The sequence below is a fragment of the Eublepharis macularius genome, chromosome 9 (assembly GCF_028583425.1).
Source record: "Eublepharis macularius isolate TG4126 chromosome 9, MPM_Emac_v1.0, whole genome shotgun sequence".
NCBI classification, from domain to species: Eukaryota; Metazoa; Chordata; class Lepidosauria; order Squamata; family Eublepharidae; genus Eublepharis; species Eublepharis macularius.
The window spans coordinates 27,550,521-27,569,776 of NC_072798.1; the positions used below are offsets into that span (position 1 = coordinate 27,550,521).

At 44.2% G+C, this 19,256-nt stretch overlaps 1 protein-coding gene across 5 annotated transcripts in view; it reads right to left on the minus strand.

Moving 5' to 3' along the window:
- Window positions 1-2,035: 2,035 nt before the first annotated feature.
- The window catches only part of LOC129336129 (uncharacterized), a 42,094-nt gene continuing 24,873 nt past the window's right edge, over window positions 2,036-19,256 (minus strand). For 3 of the 5 annotated variants that reach the window (XM_054989139.1, XM_054989140.1, XM_054989141.1), the window contains 4 exons: window positions 15,881-16,018; window positions 14,514-14,680; window positions 14,010-14,098; window positions 10,738-12,932 (listed from right to left, as the gene is read on the minus strand). In XM_054989139.1, the coding sequence (XP_054845114.1) occupies window positions 12,737-12,932; window positions 14,010-14,098; window positions 14,514-14,680; window positions 15,881-16,018 (590 nt within the window). In that variant the 3' untranslated portion in view covers window positions 10,738-12,736. Of the gene's footprint in view, window positions 2,212-4,662; window positions 4,790-7,969; window positions 8,278-10,737; window positions 12,933-14,009; window positions 14,099-14,513; window positions 14,681-15,880; window positions 16,019-19,256 lie in introns of those variants that run through there. The other 2 variants (XR_008597652.1, XR_008597653.1) reach the window with 2 other exon arrangements.

The window sequence follows — 19,256 nt, forward strand, 5'->3', positions numbered from 1 at the left end:
AGCATATACCCGTCTTTTGTTTGCCAACATACAAAAGCATATTCACAGATCAACGTTGAGGGTGGGGAAGTGGCACTTGTCTCAAAAAGCCTGACTATTCGCTTCTCTTGTCGTGGGTCACCTGGTGATCAGAGCTAACCAGCTCAAGAAAACCTTGCTTTACCCTGGGTTGCAACGCCTTGATTTCTCTGCCTTTGATGATGGGCAGCTGAATGTTTGAAGTGTGGATGAGGGCTAAATCTGTGGGCGGCTCTTTCTCATGTGCAGATCATCACTTGCAAATGTAGGGACGTGGACATGGATGTACCGTTCTAGCCCTGCAACAGCCATTTATGTCTTCTGGATGTCCAACCTTAAGTTTTCCTAAATCCATCCTGCTGAGCATAAAATGTCACTGGAAGAACTCATTAAGACTTGGCTACTTGTGGTTATACTGTCGTAGGCAGAATCTCATGAATACTCATGCATTCATTGGAAGGAGCACTTGCAGGGGTAAAGAGGCTTTTCCACCTGCCGTTCCCACCCTCCACCCCTTTCCCTTCCAGCCAAGCTTCTTTCTGAGCCCAACTGAACGGGAGTCCAGAGGCACTGTTCCAGCTGGATCTTGGGGCAGAAAAATGCGTAAAGCATCACTTTTGTGTCTGCAGGGAGTGCCCATTTGAAAACAACTGCCTCAATCACAGAAGGATGCTTGGAATGTCCTTGAATTTGGTGAAGTCTTCTAAGGTTTTGTGGTGGGATAGTCCCCATGTTGTGGAGCTCGCTGCCTGTTCTCAACATTCCAAAAATGCTTCGCGGTTCTGACATGGTTGGGCCACCCCTGTTTTAAATGAATATGGAGCAGAAGGGTATATTTGGTTCCTTAGAGTGGTCTAGGAATGCTGCCTTCCTCCCCTGCTCCACACGCTCTTGCAAGTCTAAGAAATGTGATCAAACTAATGTAAGTTAATGCCTCAAACTGTGCCCCCCACTCGACAGACATGTGAGGTCCAAAGTACCAAATGGAATCTCCATTATTCCACACCTCCTGCTGGCCCAGACCGTAGGCCAAGTTCCCCAGCCCTCTTGAAGTACTACAGCTGCTCATCTTGTGTGCGTGTTTCTGAGTGATGAAGAAGGGGGCAGAGGGCAGGGAGTAGCCCAGCAGTAACATCTAGAAAGGTGTTCACACAACATTTTGTTTTCAGTTGGTCAAATATTTTGGCTCTGCAAATTGCAGTGTGTTTTGGTTTTTTGTGTTGCAAGCTTTCAGTTGTCAAGCACAGCTACAACCTACTCCGTATAGTAATGTATGTTACTATTTCTAAAGCTGGGGGCAGGGGAGCATTAAGTCCAAAATCCCAATTGTTTGACTGCACCACTAATGACACCTCTGCCTCAACTTCTAGTAAAGCGCAGGAAAAACTAATGCAGACAAGGGGAACTGAAACTACTGGAAGAACGGATTCCCAGCCACCCATATTTGTAAGGTCTTTCCTTAAAGACAACATTTTTAAAAATGAAAGATCGCATCTTGGTTGGTACCCCTGATCTAGTTCGGGGCTGGTCCCTCACCCCTCCCATTCATGTACTCATCACAAGGGTCCTCCAAATGAGACTCCTTAGATGTGAATTCCAAAGTACCAGGGAGAGGGTTCTCCGTTGCTTCACAGCTCCATCTGGACGAAACTGTAGGTGGAGTTGACCCCAACTCCTATGGTGGCAAGGGAAGCAGGGCTTGGGCGATAGCAGTAGAGCAACCCTGTATGTTTCTGCTTGCTTAGAGTCCCTTCCCAGAAGTATGCTTCTGCTTAGGGCCACGTGCCTCTTCTTTCTTGCCCTCAACCTGTTTGCCCCTGAGCTGAAGCAAGGACTGGCCCATTAACTGTTGCTCTTATTTCTTGGGATTAAGGACTCTGCTACCTACAGGGTTACAGTGGATGCCCCTGCTGCAGAGCAGAATGGGACCTGCCATGTCATGCATCTTAAATCAAGCAGCCAAGATAAAAATGGTCTGTTTATTCCAAATTGGTAACAATGAGAGACTGTGGTATCATGTCAGCTTATCCAGCAGTGCATCTCAGTTCCTATTCACTTATTTTTCAAAGCACAATGCACGGTTGCAAGCTTAGGAACCCTGACTCCTGATGGAATGTGTTTTGTTGGACTTAAGATTGACAGGAGCCATAGTATCTTCATCTGTTCTGGTCTGGATACTCTGGGAAAAACCACCTGTAGCAAAAAGAGAAAAAACACCAGATGTAAAGGGAGGAACAACAACCCCCTCCACTCAGTTGTGTTTGTCCTGTTAAGTATAGACAGGTAAGACTGGTCATGTGAGTATACACACACAAACACATCAAGCTGCCATATGCTATTAGTCTACCAAGGTCAGCATTGTCTACCCAGACTGGGAATGCTGTTTTGGTGTCTTAGGTGGAAGTCATTCACACCCCCTACTACTAGATCCTGTCTCTTGAGTGTATAATCATTCAACCTAATAAGATCATCCCATGTATGGCTCATCCACTTGCTCACCTTTCAGTATAAATGTAGGCCATCACATGTCAACCATGCTATTCGGTTCTCTACCCTGGAAAGACAGCTCAATCCCTATGCAAAAGAATAAATGGACCCAAATCTGATATGAAAATTTTCCTCCAATAGTTTCTGAATGTTGAGATTTTTAATAATGCAGGACACGCTGTTGTTGATCTAAAGATTACTGGGCTCAAAGGGAGAATCCAATATGAATAAATTGGAATTCATTTAGTTCAAGACTACTTATGCTCAAGCTCTTAACAGGGAGCTAGGATTCCTCATTCATTACAGAAATTAATACATCCCACTTCTTACAGATGTTAATGTGTTCAGCTATATCTCCATAATTTATATCTGCTTATTTTCCCAAGATTTTATCTAACAACTGTTGGTAATGGCCCTTATCTACTCTGACTGAACTAATTACTTTTACTGGATCTTGCTTTAAAATGGTATCTCTTTGTAACACCTCTCCTCCCCTTGCTTTTCTATTGTGAATATAAGTGTCAACCATACATTTCAATGCATTCATTGTGATGAATCAGCTCTGACGGATATTTTTTTGTCTTTAAAGTGCCATGGGACTCCTGTTTTAGTTTGCTGTGTGTAAAGTGCCATCAAGTCACAGCTGGCTTATGGTGACTTCATAGGGTTTTCAAGGCAAGAGACAAACAGAGGTGGTTCACCACTCCCTGCCTCTGAGTAGTAACCCTGTCCTTCCGTGGTGGTCTCCCAACCAAATATGACCCAGGACTGACCCTGCTTTGGAGAGCAGACAAGATCGGGCTAGCCTGGGCGATCTAGGTCAAGGCTTTAATTTTCCTGCCTCTCTGGAATTATCTTCCATATATAACTTCAGTTTGCAGCAGTACAGTGCAAAATCCTACTACCTCTGGTCCTCTTTGCATATTTTACAGGGGCAAAATAACACGTGCTCCTCCTGTGTGGCCCACAGCTTCTCACATTAGCCAACCAGCACAGGAAAAAGCTGCTGTGTTCGTCCGGTATTATAAAGGTCAGATAAGATGATGTCCTCATTCTGCCTTATACGGACAACACTGGCCTAGCTAGTCTCGTCTGCTTCACTTCTAGGGTTTGTCCATTTCCTAGCACATTATTGGCAATTCATACACATTAGGCTGGGAGAGAGTACCGTTCCTCAGACTGCTTGGGAAGCTGCACCGATGAGTCAGTGGAGATTCTACACTCATTTCCACCACCACACTGGGATTATAGTTGGTGTTCTTAGTAATGATAGTCATTTTGTTTCCCTACCTGACTGTATATGACCAGTGGAGGGGGTTGTGCAGACTGGAAATCCCTAAATGTGTTGCATCTTTACACCCATAATGCTATTTTGTGCTCACAGCGCCCCCTGCTGCCCATATTTTGACACTACTATGTAGTATTTGTGCATGATTCAGTAGCATCTTAAAGACCAACTAGATTTCTGGGGTGTGAGCTTTTGACAGCCAAAACTCCCTAACTCAAATACATGTAGTATTTGATTTAACAGTGTTTCGTATGTGTGCTTCTCCCTGAGGTGTTCAAACCTGGTCTGGACTAGGCTGTCTCCTGTGAGAATGTTTACATGACTGAGTAGTTTTGTCCACTACAATAAAAAAACTCAGTGTCTCTGGAAAACTAGCATGTCAAGAAGAAGGCTTTACTATCGTGATATCTGCTTTTTGTGTAGAACTTTTAAAAACACAGACGGTAATATAAAACCCTGCCTGTCACAGTCTGAGGAGGCATAGCCGAGATTCACGGTTAAGCTTCCCATGATGGTATCGTTCTGGGATTATAACTCCCGACATATTACTCCCCCCCCCCCCAGAAAAAACATGAGGGAGATACAGATTGGGGGTGTAATGTTGAAGGTTAAACATTTAAAAAATCTGGACTGCTTTAAACTCGTAGTAAGAATGAAAAGATAGGCATTTAAATTTGGCCTGTCATTCCCTGCAGAGGCCAAAAATATATTATGAGAGTTCCAGTTAGGAAATTCTGGTGTTTAACTCCCAGACTCACCACTTCAGTGAGAATGAGACCTGTACTAGGAAATTACATACATTTAGGTACAGATAGGGCAAGAATCCCACATTCACCTGTGTAAGGTTGCCTGATGAATTTATGGGGTACCTGTTTTCCGGGAGATTGCTTTTAAGTCACACTTCCCCCTTGGCAGTTTGCAGGTATAGAGGCCCAAGCAGCCGTCACAGTCTGAGGGCTTTTTGCAGGTCTTCGACTGAATTCCGAAACAGGAATACTAAAAAAGGAAGAAGAATTCCTATTAAAACCAGCCCCTATTTGTTAAAATGGCACTGAGTTAAGCACTTTTTCCCCCCGCCCCTAGAATTTTTGATTGTCCATAGCCTGCAGAATTTCTGAGATGTACGACCTTAATTACTGTTGTGGGTGTTTCTGTCTTGGTAGCAGCTCCCTTGCTGTCCTTTCCTACAAGTACTTCAAACTGAAGTTTCACAGATCCGCTTTTCCTAACTTGGCAATTCCTGAATAAGGCATTGTGCTGCACCTGTTGAACATCACACTGTTAAAAGCACTTGGATCTAGTGACACCTCCTTCTTTGGCAATTGCACAGCACTGAGACTTGTTCTTGACAAAAGACCAAGTGCAGCCTTCTTGGGCTACTCTCTCCTAGACCAAAGTACCATCGCCCTAAGCGGCAACGGTGATCACTTGAATATATGACAGATCCATTTCTTGCATGTAATTGAGGAACATGTGGAGAAGCCCACCCCCCTAATGATTTCCTGACCTGCAACGGTCCTTGAGGTGTGTTGTCAGGCCCTATTGGGGGCGCCAATGAAGACCAACTAGTGCCCCCAGGATAATGCTTTCTACATGCAGGCTGCAGTCACAATCAGAATCAAAAACTGTGCCTATAGGAACTGAAGGGAATTTTCACCTCATGTGAGACTCGTTTCAGGTGGGTAGCCTCCTTGGTCAGCAGTAGAAGAACAAGTTTCAAGCCCAGTATACCTTAAAGACGAACAAGATGTCCAGGGTATAAGCTTTCAAAAGTCACGCTCCTTTCATCATACAGATCAGGAATCGGACAAGGGGAGCTTGACTCTCGAAAGCTCATACCCTGGAAACCTTGTTGGTCTTTAAGTGCTACTGGTCTCAAATCACGTGTAATTGTTACACAGGATGGAGACCACAGAATGTAAATTGGCCCTAAAACGTACCATGTAGACTAGCCTGCCATTTCCTATGTAGAAGTAGTAAGACTTATTTTGATCAGCTGATAACCTCTTACAGAATAATTATTTTTTCCTGCTATACCTTTAATGGAAAACACTCTTTGCTTTTAAATTAGAACAAGAACATAGGCACAGTGGGAGGGGACCACTATCATTTTATAATAGCAGGGGCAAGCCTCAGGCAGTAACCCTTAATATCAGAACAGGGATATTAATGAAATTGCCGTTTCAAAATTTCACTACCCCCAAAATCGATTGCTCTTAATCAATCTATCAATCAATCTGTTTATTACAGTCAAAGACCAGCATAACACAGTAACAAGAAAGTACACTACGCTAAAGTACAATTTAAAAATGTAAAACCAATATACGATTTAAAATGTGATACCAATATACATTAATAATTAAAAGTTATATACATATAAATAATTCCTAACAGGTAGATATAATAGTTATGGCAGCACTATCCTATAAAATTATGCCATCTAGTTTGTATCTTCCATTGGCTGTGGTTTACTAGTAACGTTGCTACTATTCAATGTCTTCAGTCTTCAGTTTTGTTAAAACGATCCAAGATCAAAATTTGGATTGGCGTAAATAGTAAGATAAAACAAGTGCATTAATTCTAAATTTAAGCATATCTAAGAATTAAGTACAACAATGTACTAAAATGAATAAAATCATCAAAATCTAATTAAAATTTCTAAAAGTAATGTTCTGTCTGATTACACAAGCCAGGACATAGAATCTTGCTACCTTGGCAGTAATTTCCTTATGGCAGTCAGCTAAAAGGAGGGCTCTTTTCTTTATCTAGCCCTTCTTCTAAAGAACTCAGGGCAGCTTATATGATTTTCACCTCCATTTTTTCCTCAAAATCCTCTAAGGTAGATCAGTCTGTGAGAGTGTGACTGGCCCAAAGCCACCGGGATTTGAACCTGAGTTTCCCAGGTTCCAGTCTGACACTTTTCCCATTAGGAAACATTGTCTAAATGGTGTGCAGCTGTTCTCTCTGGGCTTGTTCAAAAGCAGAAAAAGAGTTTTTAAATAGTAAAATTGTATTTGACCCAGCTTTTTTATTCTGGGTCAGTTCCTTTAAGAGCCGTGCAAGGATATTTGGTTAATCATTTCAGTTTAATAATATTTGGGACTGAATCTGTAATGAGCCATTATCCTTGAGATCAAAAAATGGGCATGTCTGGAAATGCAATGAGCTCAGAAAATCCACTTAATCTTCATCATACAGCTGGAGTAATTTGTCCTGGATCTAGGAGGAAATCTGCCTAAGCTGCTGCATTGAGTATAATAAAAGTTTTGGTTAGAGTTACCCAGGATATGTAATAGCATTTTTCTTGCAGTTCGTCGTGATGCTTTGTCATTGCAATTTCAGAACACCGCTGCGATGTAGCTTGCTATCAGTTTCATTTAACATATTGAAAAATGAGCTGGGAGACAGTGAATTGGCCACAAATACCCAGTGGGGTCCACAAGTACTGAACCAGAGCTCCAGAGCTCCAGTTCAGCAAGCCATGGTCTAACCCAAACCAGTTCCCATCCTCAGCCTAGCAGTCTCTTGCTTTGCAGCATGGCTGATGATCCTGCTGTGGACCTCCTCAGCAGGGAATCCAGAAAATCAAAAGTCTTGGTTCATTCCTAAAAAACCCAGACATAATCAACCATACGCGAGCAACAAAACATACCAGATTAAAAATGAGTATTAAAATGAGCCTGAAAACCTCTAAATAAGAAACATAGCAAAGGATAGCACAGCTTTAAACCGACTGAAAGGGGTTTACAGTGCATGGGAGAATAAAAAGGTCCTTGCCTGGCACCTAAGCGTTACTTGGTGCCAGGAGAGTCTTTGCAGCGAGAGGGTGCACACCACTGAGAAGGCTGCATCTGTAGTGCTTGCCTATGAAAGTGGGGGCACATAGAGAGCAAGACCTCTGTTGAGGGTCTCAATAGGAGGGCCGATATGCACGAGAGAAGGCTCTGTGGTCCAAAGTCATCCAGATCTTTCATTAGACTCTCTTGAAGGCCCCTGCCAAAGAACGACAGGGAGGGGCTTTAAGCACCTGATGAAGTGAGCTCTGCCTCCCAAAAAGCTTATGCCAGAATACACAGCATTGGTCTTTAAGGCACCACTGGATGCCGGTTTGATTTTGTAGGCAAGACTTCTTGATGGTGAAGGGGCTGGAGCAGAAGAGGAAGAGAGTTCACTCACCGTGTCTGTATTAAACTTCCCATGGCCTTTCAAGTGGTCCTCAAGACTCTGGCTTTTCCTTTTTGGAGGGGGCATCTGGGGACTTTGTTTCTTGCTACCAACCACCACCTGGGGCTGGCTCACCACTTTGCTTTGGCTTCTGATAGGAGTGCCTCCTTCCACCTTCTGCCACCCAGCAGAGGGCTGCCTTCTCATGCCTCTCCCTCCTCCTCCTCCTTCATGGGACGGGGCAGGGATCTTCTTGCCCCTAGCAGATGCGGCAGAGTGCTCTTCAGCAGCCAGCTTTCCCCCAGCCAACTGCCCACCGACTTCGTCCAGGGAAAAAAACCGAATGGACAGCACAGTGAGGGTGGCCACTGCAGAGAGCCTCATTCTTAGCCTGTTTCCTCTCCCTGTTCTCTGGGCACTGGGCACTGCTGTTGCCTGGGAGCTTGCCAGAAGGGGGAATGCAGCTAGCTCCGCTCTCCCTCTCTGCTTGGGGCTGAGGCCCTTTTATGCCTCTGAATCCCCATCTCCCCACCCCTCTGGGGTATTGAAATTCTAGATCCGCACCTACAATCCTGGCTGCTCCTGTTCGGAAAATCCCCCCCCCCCCCCCCGCAGCTCCTTTGTAAAGGCAAGTCCCTTGTGCTCCCATACACGTGGGATGGTCTAATGCCATCTTTCCCCATCTTTGTGATAATGGAACATTTCTCTCTCTCTTTTGGCTAGGCAGGTGCTTCACTGAGTGAGTGCCTTTGCGAGTTTTAAAAAAATCTTGCCTGAGCTGGAAGGCATGTGTGTGTGTGTGTGTGTGAGAGAGAGAGAGAGAGGAATGAAGGAACTTGCTTGAGCTCAGCAGTGTCTTTTTAATGAGGGTAGATCTGTTGATCATTCATGCACTCCACTGTTCTTTCCTCAAAAGTTGCAAAAAAAATTGCTGCCAGGACTGATTTATGGGGCATAACATTTTTGGGTCCACGAGCGGGGCTGCCTCCACACAAGGTCTACAGGGCCACCAGTGGGAAGCCGCTGGTTTTTGGGGTGCTTCCACATGACATCATGCTCCTTATAAACACAACATGTGCGGCTCTCAGAGCATTTCCCTATGAGTTGGGTGCAGACACTTCACTCAAGCTTGAAGGGGAAACAGAGATGGCTGCAAATGGCGCTTCCTTACGGACACCACAGCTGCAGCCAGTCCAGGGAGGGAGTGGAGCTAAGGTCTGCTTTCAAAATGGCACAGCTAAGTTCTGCTTTCCTACCCGTTAACTCCCATGATAGAAAACTAACCTTGCACTGAAGACTAACACTGTCTTAAAGACTAATACTGAATGTACAATTGAATTATACTTTGCATTTTTAAAATGACTCCCTTGCACTTTCTTCTTAAGATCATTCACAGGAGATGCAAATAACTCCTTTTATTTGGGGTTTAACAGGAGTTAGAAAGCCCAGAGAGAGAATGTCAACTTGACCCAAGACTTTCTTGGGTCAAGTTGACATTCTCTCTCTGGGCTTACAGATGTAATTTTTTTATCATTGTTTGTGAAAACACTCCCATGGGTGAACTGTCTGGATCCTCTGAAGTCTTTGCGTTTCTGCTGCCGTGAGCTAGCAAACAGCCCAGTGTTTCCCAGATACCACCAGGCTGCCTTCAGTCTTTTACAAAGGATAGCCTGATTGTGTGAAATGGTGACTATTTTTGCACGGAGCTGCAAACCCACCATGATGCCAATAGCCATTGTATCTTTTGCCCCTTCCCATAATCAAGGTGCATCACGAGGCTTCTCTTCAATGTTGTTTCAGTATTTAGTATGTAATTAGCACCATCAGGCTACATAGTGCGTTAGAGCTTCATAAGCAAAAAATAAACTATTCCCTCCTCCTAAGGAGCTTACACTGTAAACATGTCTTACAACCCTGCCCCATGTACTGCTTTTACAAACAAAACAATCTTTTGATAAGAAACTTACCAACATCTTAGATTAGTCACAGCTGAAAGATAATGGTAGTTCTCTGTGCAAGCACTGAGTCATTTCTGACCCATGGGGGACGTCGCATCATGACATTTTCTTGGCAGACTTCTGTTACGGGTGGTTTGCCATTGCCTTCCCCAGTCATCTACACTTTACCCCCAGGAAACTGGGTACTCATTTTACTGACCTCAGACGGATGGAAGGTTGAGTCAACCTTGAGCCAGCTATCTGAACCCGGCTTCTGCCAGGATCGAACTCAGGTTGTGAGCAGAGCTTGGGCTGCAGTACTGCAGCTTATCACTCTGCGCCACGGGGCTCTGCTTAGTCACTTTAGTCACAGCTACTGATAAGTAAATTCTCTTCCCCACTAATCACAACTTGATTTCACACTGTGAGTCCCATCGGCGAACACTCTAAATACTTATTTTTTTCAACTGAGAATTCTAAACTGGTTTACAAATATTTTGCACATATATAGTCTTGCATTGCCACTCGAGAAGAGCCATGGTTCATTGACACAGCATCACTCAGCTAACAATGCAATGCTCCATGTACACATCATGCATTTAAATTGCCTTGATTCTGAACATATGCAATAACAATAGCCATCTGCCAGTTGCTTAGTTGCTGTTTGCCTACTTTGTCAGATACATTAACTGAATTCGCAGCCAGCAGATGCCTTTGTTGGTTCTTACAGGTGATAAATTTATTGACATTACAAAAGAGCTGCATAATCATCAATCACAGCTATTTTAAATGGTTACTGTATACGTTTGAGTGTACCATAGAAATAACAGGCAGTTCCCTCTGGAATTTCATGGCCTTTTATTTATTTTATTATTATTATATTTATTTATGTTATTTATAATCCATTGTTCTCATTGAGACTCAAGGTAGCTTACACAGTGTGAGTCAGTATAAATTTCCAAGTCATTTCAATAAACAATGTCATTGGGTATATAAACGCAAATTTGCAAAGCTTTAAAACTAGCTGGAATTTACTACAGAGTTGAAGAAATGCTAACAGAGCATAAACAATTCTGACATGGGCTGATTCCGCACACGTTGGATAATGCACTTCCAATCATTCTAGATCATTTGGAATGGATTTTTTCATGTACGGAACAAAAAATCCACCTCAAACGATTGATAAAGTGCATTGAAAGTGCATTATCCAATGTGTGCGGAATCAGCCATATTAAACAACATATAAACTATCCTGTAGGATCGTACTTATAACAACAGACAGTACATAGAAGTAAAGTCTATAGTCCCCATCCCTTTACTTATACATCTCTTTGGGACCACTTCCTTTCCATACAGCCCTCCAGAATAACAAGCTCTCTTGAATAATTGGGTTTTGCATCATTTGCGGAAAGCCAGGAGAGTGAGAGCCTTCAACCCGCTAATCACAATTTCCCCCACCCAGGTGTGTATATAATATACTATATATACATTCTGCTGACTGAAAATCCATGATATGCATCTGGCCAAAGGCTGTTCCACATGGTAGTGGTTTCCTTCGGAAGCGCCATTGTTTCTGTGGCTGCCAATGGCCAGAAATTGCTGTTTTACTGCGGAAATAATCGCTTACCGGCCACGCGTTCACTTTCGTCTCCATCCGCTTTGTCTCGCAGCGTGCCGTGCCGTGCCGCTTCCGGATGTTCGCACGGCCAACTGAGGTACCCGGGATTGGTTGTTTCCTCTCCGTCACAGTTGACGTCAGGGGCCTTCATTGGTTCGCATTTCGGGTTTTTAAATTTTTTTTTACGTGTTTTGCGCAAATGCGCAAACGTACAGGTATGCGAATATGCAGCATTGACTTTTGTGCACTTTTGTGCGTTTGTGCACATTTGCGCAGTTCGATGTGCACAAACGTGCGACTACGCGAATGGCGCCCGGTTTTAAAAAAAAATTAAGGGAATATTGTTGCCGGCCGGCCGGCAAAGAAAGGAGGGAAAGGGGAGGGCCTCTCCACATTTTCCCTGCCCCAGTCCCTCCATGCCAGCAAATGGCTTTTTGGAGGATTTTTAAACCAGTAACTGATATAGCAATATAGTTTTGCTTGTTATGGTCAATTACCATTTTTGAAGAAGCCCCTCAGCGGCTGCTGCAAGGACTGGGGAAAGGGAAATGGTTGCCACGTGGGAGGGACCAGAATAATCTCGATTTTCCTGCCCGTGTGGCAGCCATCTAGACTTTACTGTGATCCTTCCAAAATTTCACCGTGAAGCAGGTTTGGGAAAGATTGGAGAAAAGTCATGGAAAACCTGGGAGGTCCATGGATACATCACGAGGCTGTGAAAATGTGGAGGAAAAGACCTACGTCCCAACAGCATTGATCCTAGAGCAAATAATCCATTTGGAAAAGGTCAAAGTGAAAACTTAGACTAAAAAAAAAAATCTGATTATTTTAAAAATGCCACAAGGCTCCCTGCTATGTTTGCTGCAACAGACTAATACAGCTACCCATTTTAGCCTTGGGACACGGCTGGATATTGTATTTAACATTGCAATATAACAAGCACTTGCAACAGGATTTTCCTTTGTCGACAAGATTGTTAATTGATGTGTGGATGCAGCCTTCATGCAGAATTTAGGTTTTCTTTTAGTGTAGTATTGCCATATACACATGGAGGCACATAGTGCAGAGTCCACAGAAGAAGGGAAGGAAAAGAAGATAAGTCAGCTGTTTCCTTTGCTATGATCACAGACCCCACCGTGTTGAACTGCAAAAAGAGGCCCATGTTGGATAAAAGAATCCACCTTTTCCAAGTGCCACAGAAGTGGGAGTCCTCAATCAGAAGGCCTAAGACAGCTTCCATGTCTTTGTTCCCGGCCACCTCAGAGCCTGGACCTGTTCCACACTCACACTGGTGCCATTGATCGCTGGAGAAATAGGCTCGTAAGAACAGAGGGAGAGGCTGGCGGCTAAGAGGCCCATTCGGACACAGACATTGGTGCCCTCACCAGCAAGCAGCCCAGCAATTATTCCGGCCATTAAACTGAAGAGAGAAGAGGCCATTTCAGACTCGGCAGTACTTAAGACATGCAAACTTCAAGTCCTTTTATGCTAGTGTCACAGTTTCCCTCCCCCAAAGATTCCTGAGAATTGTGGCTAGAAGAAAATTCTTTGTTAGAAACTGCCGTCTTACTGAACTATATCTCCTACAGTTTGCATAATACTGCACTGAAGATGTGTCCAGACAAAGATGGTTTAACGGGCTTGTGCCCTCTCGGAGTCACATTACCAATTTCCAGAGACACAGGGCTGTTGCTGAAAATGGCATCTCTGTGTCCAACACTCCCCTGATCCCCTACAAGGTGCAGCAGCAATAACTCCATGTCATTAGCATCACGCTGTGCCTCTTGCCCTGGATAATGAACTCCATTGAGGGTCTACACTGCCAATTTCAAATCACCATCAAAATCATTTAACCGTCATGGCTCCCCACAAAGAATTTTAGGAACTGTAGAGCTATAATAGGACAAATCACCCTGAACTTTCATGAAGCTGCGGTTTCTAGGGTCCTTTGGAGGAAGCCATGACTGTTAAAAACCAGTCTGAAATGGATTTATGTGCGCAGCACAGCTCTAATCCTATAAATGGCTGAAACGCCACACGTCCCTATTTCTTTCACTGAAGCTTCCGGTGACCCATAAGAGTAGGCTCCTAATCAATGAAAATTCTCTTGACATTCAAAGGTGTCGAAGCCTCCCATTTATCCTGAGCACTGCTCTTCTCAATTAAGTGGGCTTGTGCTCCTAAGAGCGGCCAGGTGGTTCTCACAATTGCTACATCATCTAAAGACTTGAAGGGTTTTTTTCCAATTTCTTCCAGAGTTTTAATTTCCTCCATTTCCTTCCCTTTCACAAAGGCTCAGAAACTGACAGCTTACAATAACCTTCCCGTCTTTCGCCACCTCCAGATAAATATTTGCAGCAATTATTCCATAGCGATGCCGTGTATGTGCATGCACTGTTATGTTGTCACAGCAACCGGGGAGGAGGGGGGAGGAGCAGGAATCAAATAGGTGAAGGAGGGGAATCCCATGGCTACCTTGAGCAATTACACTACATACCTGTCACCTGCTCCAGAGACGTTCACTATCTCCTCCACAGGGACTGGGATCGGTGGGTAGTGAGTGGCACACAGCTCGCTTGCAGTGGTCTAGGGCATGAGACAAAACAATGTATGCAGGGGCAGCCAGAGAAGAACTGTACTGCATGATTCTCTCCTCTTCAGATTAAGATTACGGATGAAAGGACCCCAGTAACGAACTGAAATGAACAAAGCTCACGCAAGAATTGCTTTTTCAGTTCTGACCAAGAAAAGGTTGCAGTGGATAGGGCTTAGTGCTCCTTTCCCCTCTCTCATTGATAAGCATCTTAAGTCTATACTAGAGCTGAATTAATCCCAAAGACGCCGGAGAACAGGAATTTTATGAGGAGACTCAGATATCCAGGGACAGAGGACCAAGGATACTATCTTCCTTTCTATTACACAGTCCCCTCTCCAAGTGTGATTCATGCCTCCCATTTTCCATGCCTTTACCACCTTCACGTGTGTTGCCTTGGGCCTCTACCTTGCTGCAAGCTCCAGGATGAAGAGAGACACTCCCGTCCATGCTCTGGCCACAAACTAGGACGCCATGTTGACCGAGTGTTACCACCACACAGTGCAACTCTCTTAGTAAAGGGAGGACAAGGGCCAAGGCAGTCTCAATAACATCTTCCGGCTTGGAGGGCAGATCTTTAGATATCAATGGATGAAAACTGGTTACATGGCATCAAAGCTATAATAAAATCATCCCCCTGTCACTAGGCCGTATTAGGGAGTGGAAGATAAAAGAAATACTTTGCTAGATCTTAGCAGACCACTCAGCAGTTTCAATCTTAGTAAACCACAGGTCTCAGCAAACCAGACAGCAGTTCCATTCCTAGGGAGATTAGGAATGGGGAGAATGGAATGAATTGTGCAAAATAAGCAACTACATGCAAGTTTGCTAAAATTCTGACACTATTATTATTATTATTAATCTAATGATAATGATAATGATAGTCTGCATTTCTCACTGAAACCCAAGGTGGATTACACAGTGCAAGTGAATACAATATTCAGATTCACAGAGCTGACCCAAGTCTCTACTGTTCGATAAATACATTGCAAAGTGATAATTAGGCAATTGCCAGAATACCCATCAGCCTGCATCAATGCAGTGCATTGCTGCAGTGCACTCCCTCGGGGTGTTGCATTGCTGAGTCTACAGACCAGGTAAGGTAAAGGCAGTCCCCTGTGCAAGCACCGAGTCATTTCTGACCCATGGGGGGATGTCGCATCACGATGTTTTCTTGGCAGACTTTTTGTTATGGGGTGGTTTGCCATTGCCTTCCCCAGTCATCTACACTTTACCCCCAGGAAACTGGGTACTCATTTTACCGACCTCAGAAGGATGGAAGGCTGAGTCAACCTTGAGCTGGCTACCTGGACCTAGCTTCCGCCAGGATTGAACTCAGGCTGTGAGCAGAGCTTGGACTGCAGTACTGCAGCTTACCACTCTGCGCCACGGGGCTCCCTCTGAGTGTTGCATTGCTAAGTCTACAGACCAAGTGCATGAATATTTGATTCTGGACCTTGATTGAATGAGGTTATCTCCATACAATGCATTTTATGACACAAGTAAAATCTGAAAGTGTCAAGGAATGGCTGGTTTCTTGGCCTCTGCACTATGAATGGGAAAGGTGTAGGTGACATAAGAAAATAAAAGGTCACCATCCAATACAATACAGAGGTCACAGCTCAAAGGAAAGCTTTGCATTCAAGGTCCAGTTTCCAAGTTCCTCAGCTCAGTTTCCAGCGTCTCCCACTAAAGGGAAATATTGGAGAGCTGTATATTCATAATAAATGCTACTGGGTTCAGCGGGAAATACTTTTCCTTCTCAAAGTGTTCACCTGCTGGTACAGGATATCCCAGGGTCCGACTGATTGCTCTGAGTTCCCGTAGATTAGGAGAGACACATGCCAGGGCTCTCCAGCTGTCTGAAAAGAACGGCTTAGACGCCTTGTCCACATCTGTTGGCTCATAATACACTTCAAAACAACATTGCATTAGGTGAGTCATAGCAACAAAATCAATGCATATCTTTGTCCACCTCATTTTTACCATTGCCTTTTCTATTAAAGATGGCCAAGAGCTAATAATCATCAAAAACAATCCCTAGGGCTGTCACTCTTGAATTGGTCAATGTGATTCAATGGTTATTAATTATTATCAGAACTGGATAATCAGCTAGTAGTACTGAAATAGTTGATAGTCCTAGCATTCAGAGATAACCATTATTAAAACATCACAATAAAAATCACTGTGCTTATTACTGAGTTCATGTGAAATTTCATCACAACACACATTCCCATGAACAAAACGGGCCTCAGATTTTGGCTTAATGTTGGATTGCTCTTTTGCAAAACTTGCATTTACAAAACAAGGGAAAGAAATGTGTGATGGTGGTGTTTGGGCAGCAGGTGAAAATCTCTTGGCTTCAGTGTATGAAACAAGCCTTCCTCCGTGTTTGGGAAGGGAACATAGCTTGGAGCATGTGCTTTGCATGCAAAACGGTCCATAGTCAATTTACAGGACGTACCATTAAATGGTATCCTCTGCTTGAGGCCTTGGAGAGCCGCAGCCAATCAGAATATCCAATACTGGGCTAAGCAAACCAATGAACTGAATCAGTATAAGGCAGCTTCACGAAGTCATGTTGAATGAATTCAGATAGCATCACAATTGTCCACGGAGTGGCCCTGTTTTGAGTCATGCAGACTGTCTTCAATTTGCAACAGGTGTGGGGATACTGAGTATGGTTTAGGTTCAATGTATGAGAAAATGTCAACTAAATGAAGAGTAAATGAAAGCTGTGGGAATAGTAGAGAATCCATGTTTGCTGGGGTATGAGCAGCAAAATACCTCAAGCTTCAACACACCAGCTCTTGTCTGTTTCCAGCCACAGCACACAGGGAGAAACAGCTTTAGACTCCCTGTACACATTGTTCTTGCATCCACAAACCACCTCACGAAGCCACTATTGGCTTCATTGTAGAAATCATGTTACTGACTCAACTCTCCAACACTCTCCAACACAACATTCTATGAAATATTACCTTGTGACCCTACGGAGCAATACAAAAGAGAACTCAATAAAATATTAAAGACTCTCCCCATGGACATACAAGAATGCATCCATACGGACACACCCCAGGAACCACGACCAGGAAAATTCTACCTACTACCCAAAATCCATAAACCAGGTAACCCGGGACGCCCCATTGTTTCAGAAATAGGCACTATCACAGTAGGAGTCTCAGAATACATGGACTCTGTCCTCAGGCCCTATGCCACCAGCACACCCAGCTATTTACGGGACACCACTGACTTCCTCAGGAAAATACAGTCCATTGACAACCTACCAGATGACACCATCCTAGCAACCATGGATGTAGAGGCTTTATACACCAATATCCCACATGCAGATGGACTGCAAGCCATAAGGAATATTATCCCAGACAAAACCACGGCACACCTCGCCACTGAACTTTGTCACTTCGTACTCACTCACAATTACTTCGAATTTGGCGACAACTTATATCTACAGATTAATGGCACAGCCATGGGCACACGCATGGCACCACAATATGCTAACATATTCATGGCGGACTTGGAGCAACGCTTCCTCAGCTCCCATCCACTGGAACCACTACTATACTTAAGATTCCTGGATGACATCTTCATCATTTGGACCCATGGGAAGGAAGCCCTTGAGAGATTTCATCAGGACTTCAACAACTTTCACCCTACTATCAACCTGAGCCTGGACCCCTCTGCACAACAGGTGCACTTCCTGGACACCACTGTACAACTACATAATGGACGGATAAATACCACCTTATACAGGAAACCAACAGACCGATACTCATATCTCCATGCCTCCAGCTACCACCCTAAACATACCACTCGGTCTATTGTCTACAGCCAAGCCTTAGGTTACAACCGTATCTGCTCCAATGCTCTTGATCGAGACTCCCACTTAAGAGATTTACAACAAGCATTTTGGGGGCTACAGTACCCACCAAATGAAGTGAGGAAACAAATCAACAGGGCCAGACTAGTACCCAGAAACAGCCTGCTCCAGGACAAACCTAAAGGAACTAACAACAGAACACCACTGGTTGTCACCTATAGCTCCCAGCTCAAACCCATCCAACGTATCATCAGTGAGCTACAGCCCATCCTGGAAAATGATACCTCTCTCTCAGAAGCCCTGGGTGGAAGACCTTTCCTTGCCTACAGACAGCCCCCCAACCTTAAACGACTTCTCACTCACAACCATGAATCGGCCAGCAGAGTCACCAGCAACAGGTACCAGGCCCTGCAACAGACCCAGATGCCAGTTCTGCCCCTATATCTACCCAGGGAATACAATCACAGGACCCAATGGCATCAACTACACTGTCTCTGGCTCTTACAGCTGCTCATCCTCCAATCTGATATATGCCCTCATGTGCCAACAATGTCCTTCTGCTCTGTACATTGGACAAACCAGCCAACCTCTGCGCAAAAGAATAAATGGACACAAATCTGACATTAGAAATGGCAACGTCGAGAAACCAGTGGGAGAACGCTTCAATCTACCAGGACATTCCACCAAAGACTTAAAGGTCGCTGTAGTTCAACAGAAACCTTTCAAAAACAAAATCCAACGGGAAGCTGCTGAATTGGAATTCATATGTAAATTTGACTCTGTCAAGCTGGGACTGAATACGGACTATGAATGGTTCTCTCATTATCACAGGTAACTGATTTCATTTACATAGGCGGGGTCAGGGAGAGTCCAGTGGCACCTGACGTGGGCTTTCGAGGACCACAGTTCTCTTTGTCAGATGCATCTGGCGGGGAGGACTGTGGTTATCGAGGGCTTGTGCTGCAGTGGAATTGTATGGTCTTGGTGGTGCTGCTGGACTCTTTTTGATTTTGCTACTACAGACTAACACGGCTAAGTCCTCTGAACCTTTACAGAAGCAAACTGATCTCCACATCAGAAGGAGCTGTTTGCATTCCATATCAAAGGAGTTGTTTACATCCCTCCTCTCCTCCTCCCCTCCCCTCTCCTCCTCTATATTTGACCAGTTTCTTTCTGCCCTCCTTGCATCTGATGAAGAGAACTGTGGTTCTCGAAAGCTTATGCTACAATAAAATTGGTTAGTCTTAAAGGTGCTACTGGACTCTTTTTGATTTAACAACAACTCTGTGAGGCAGTTTGCAGGTGTGAAAACA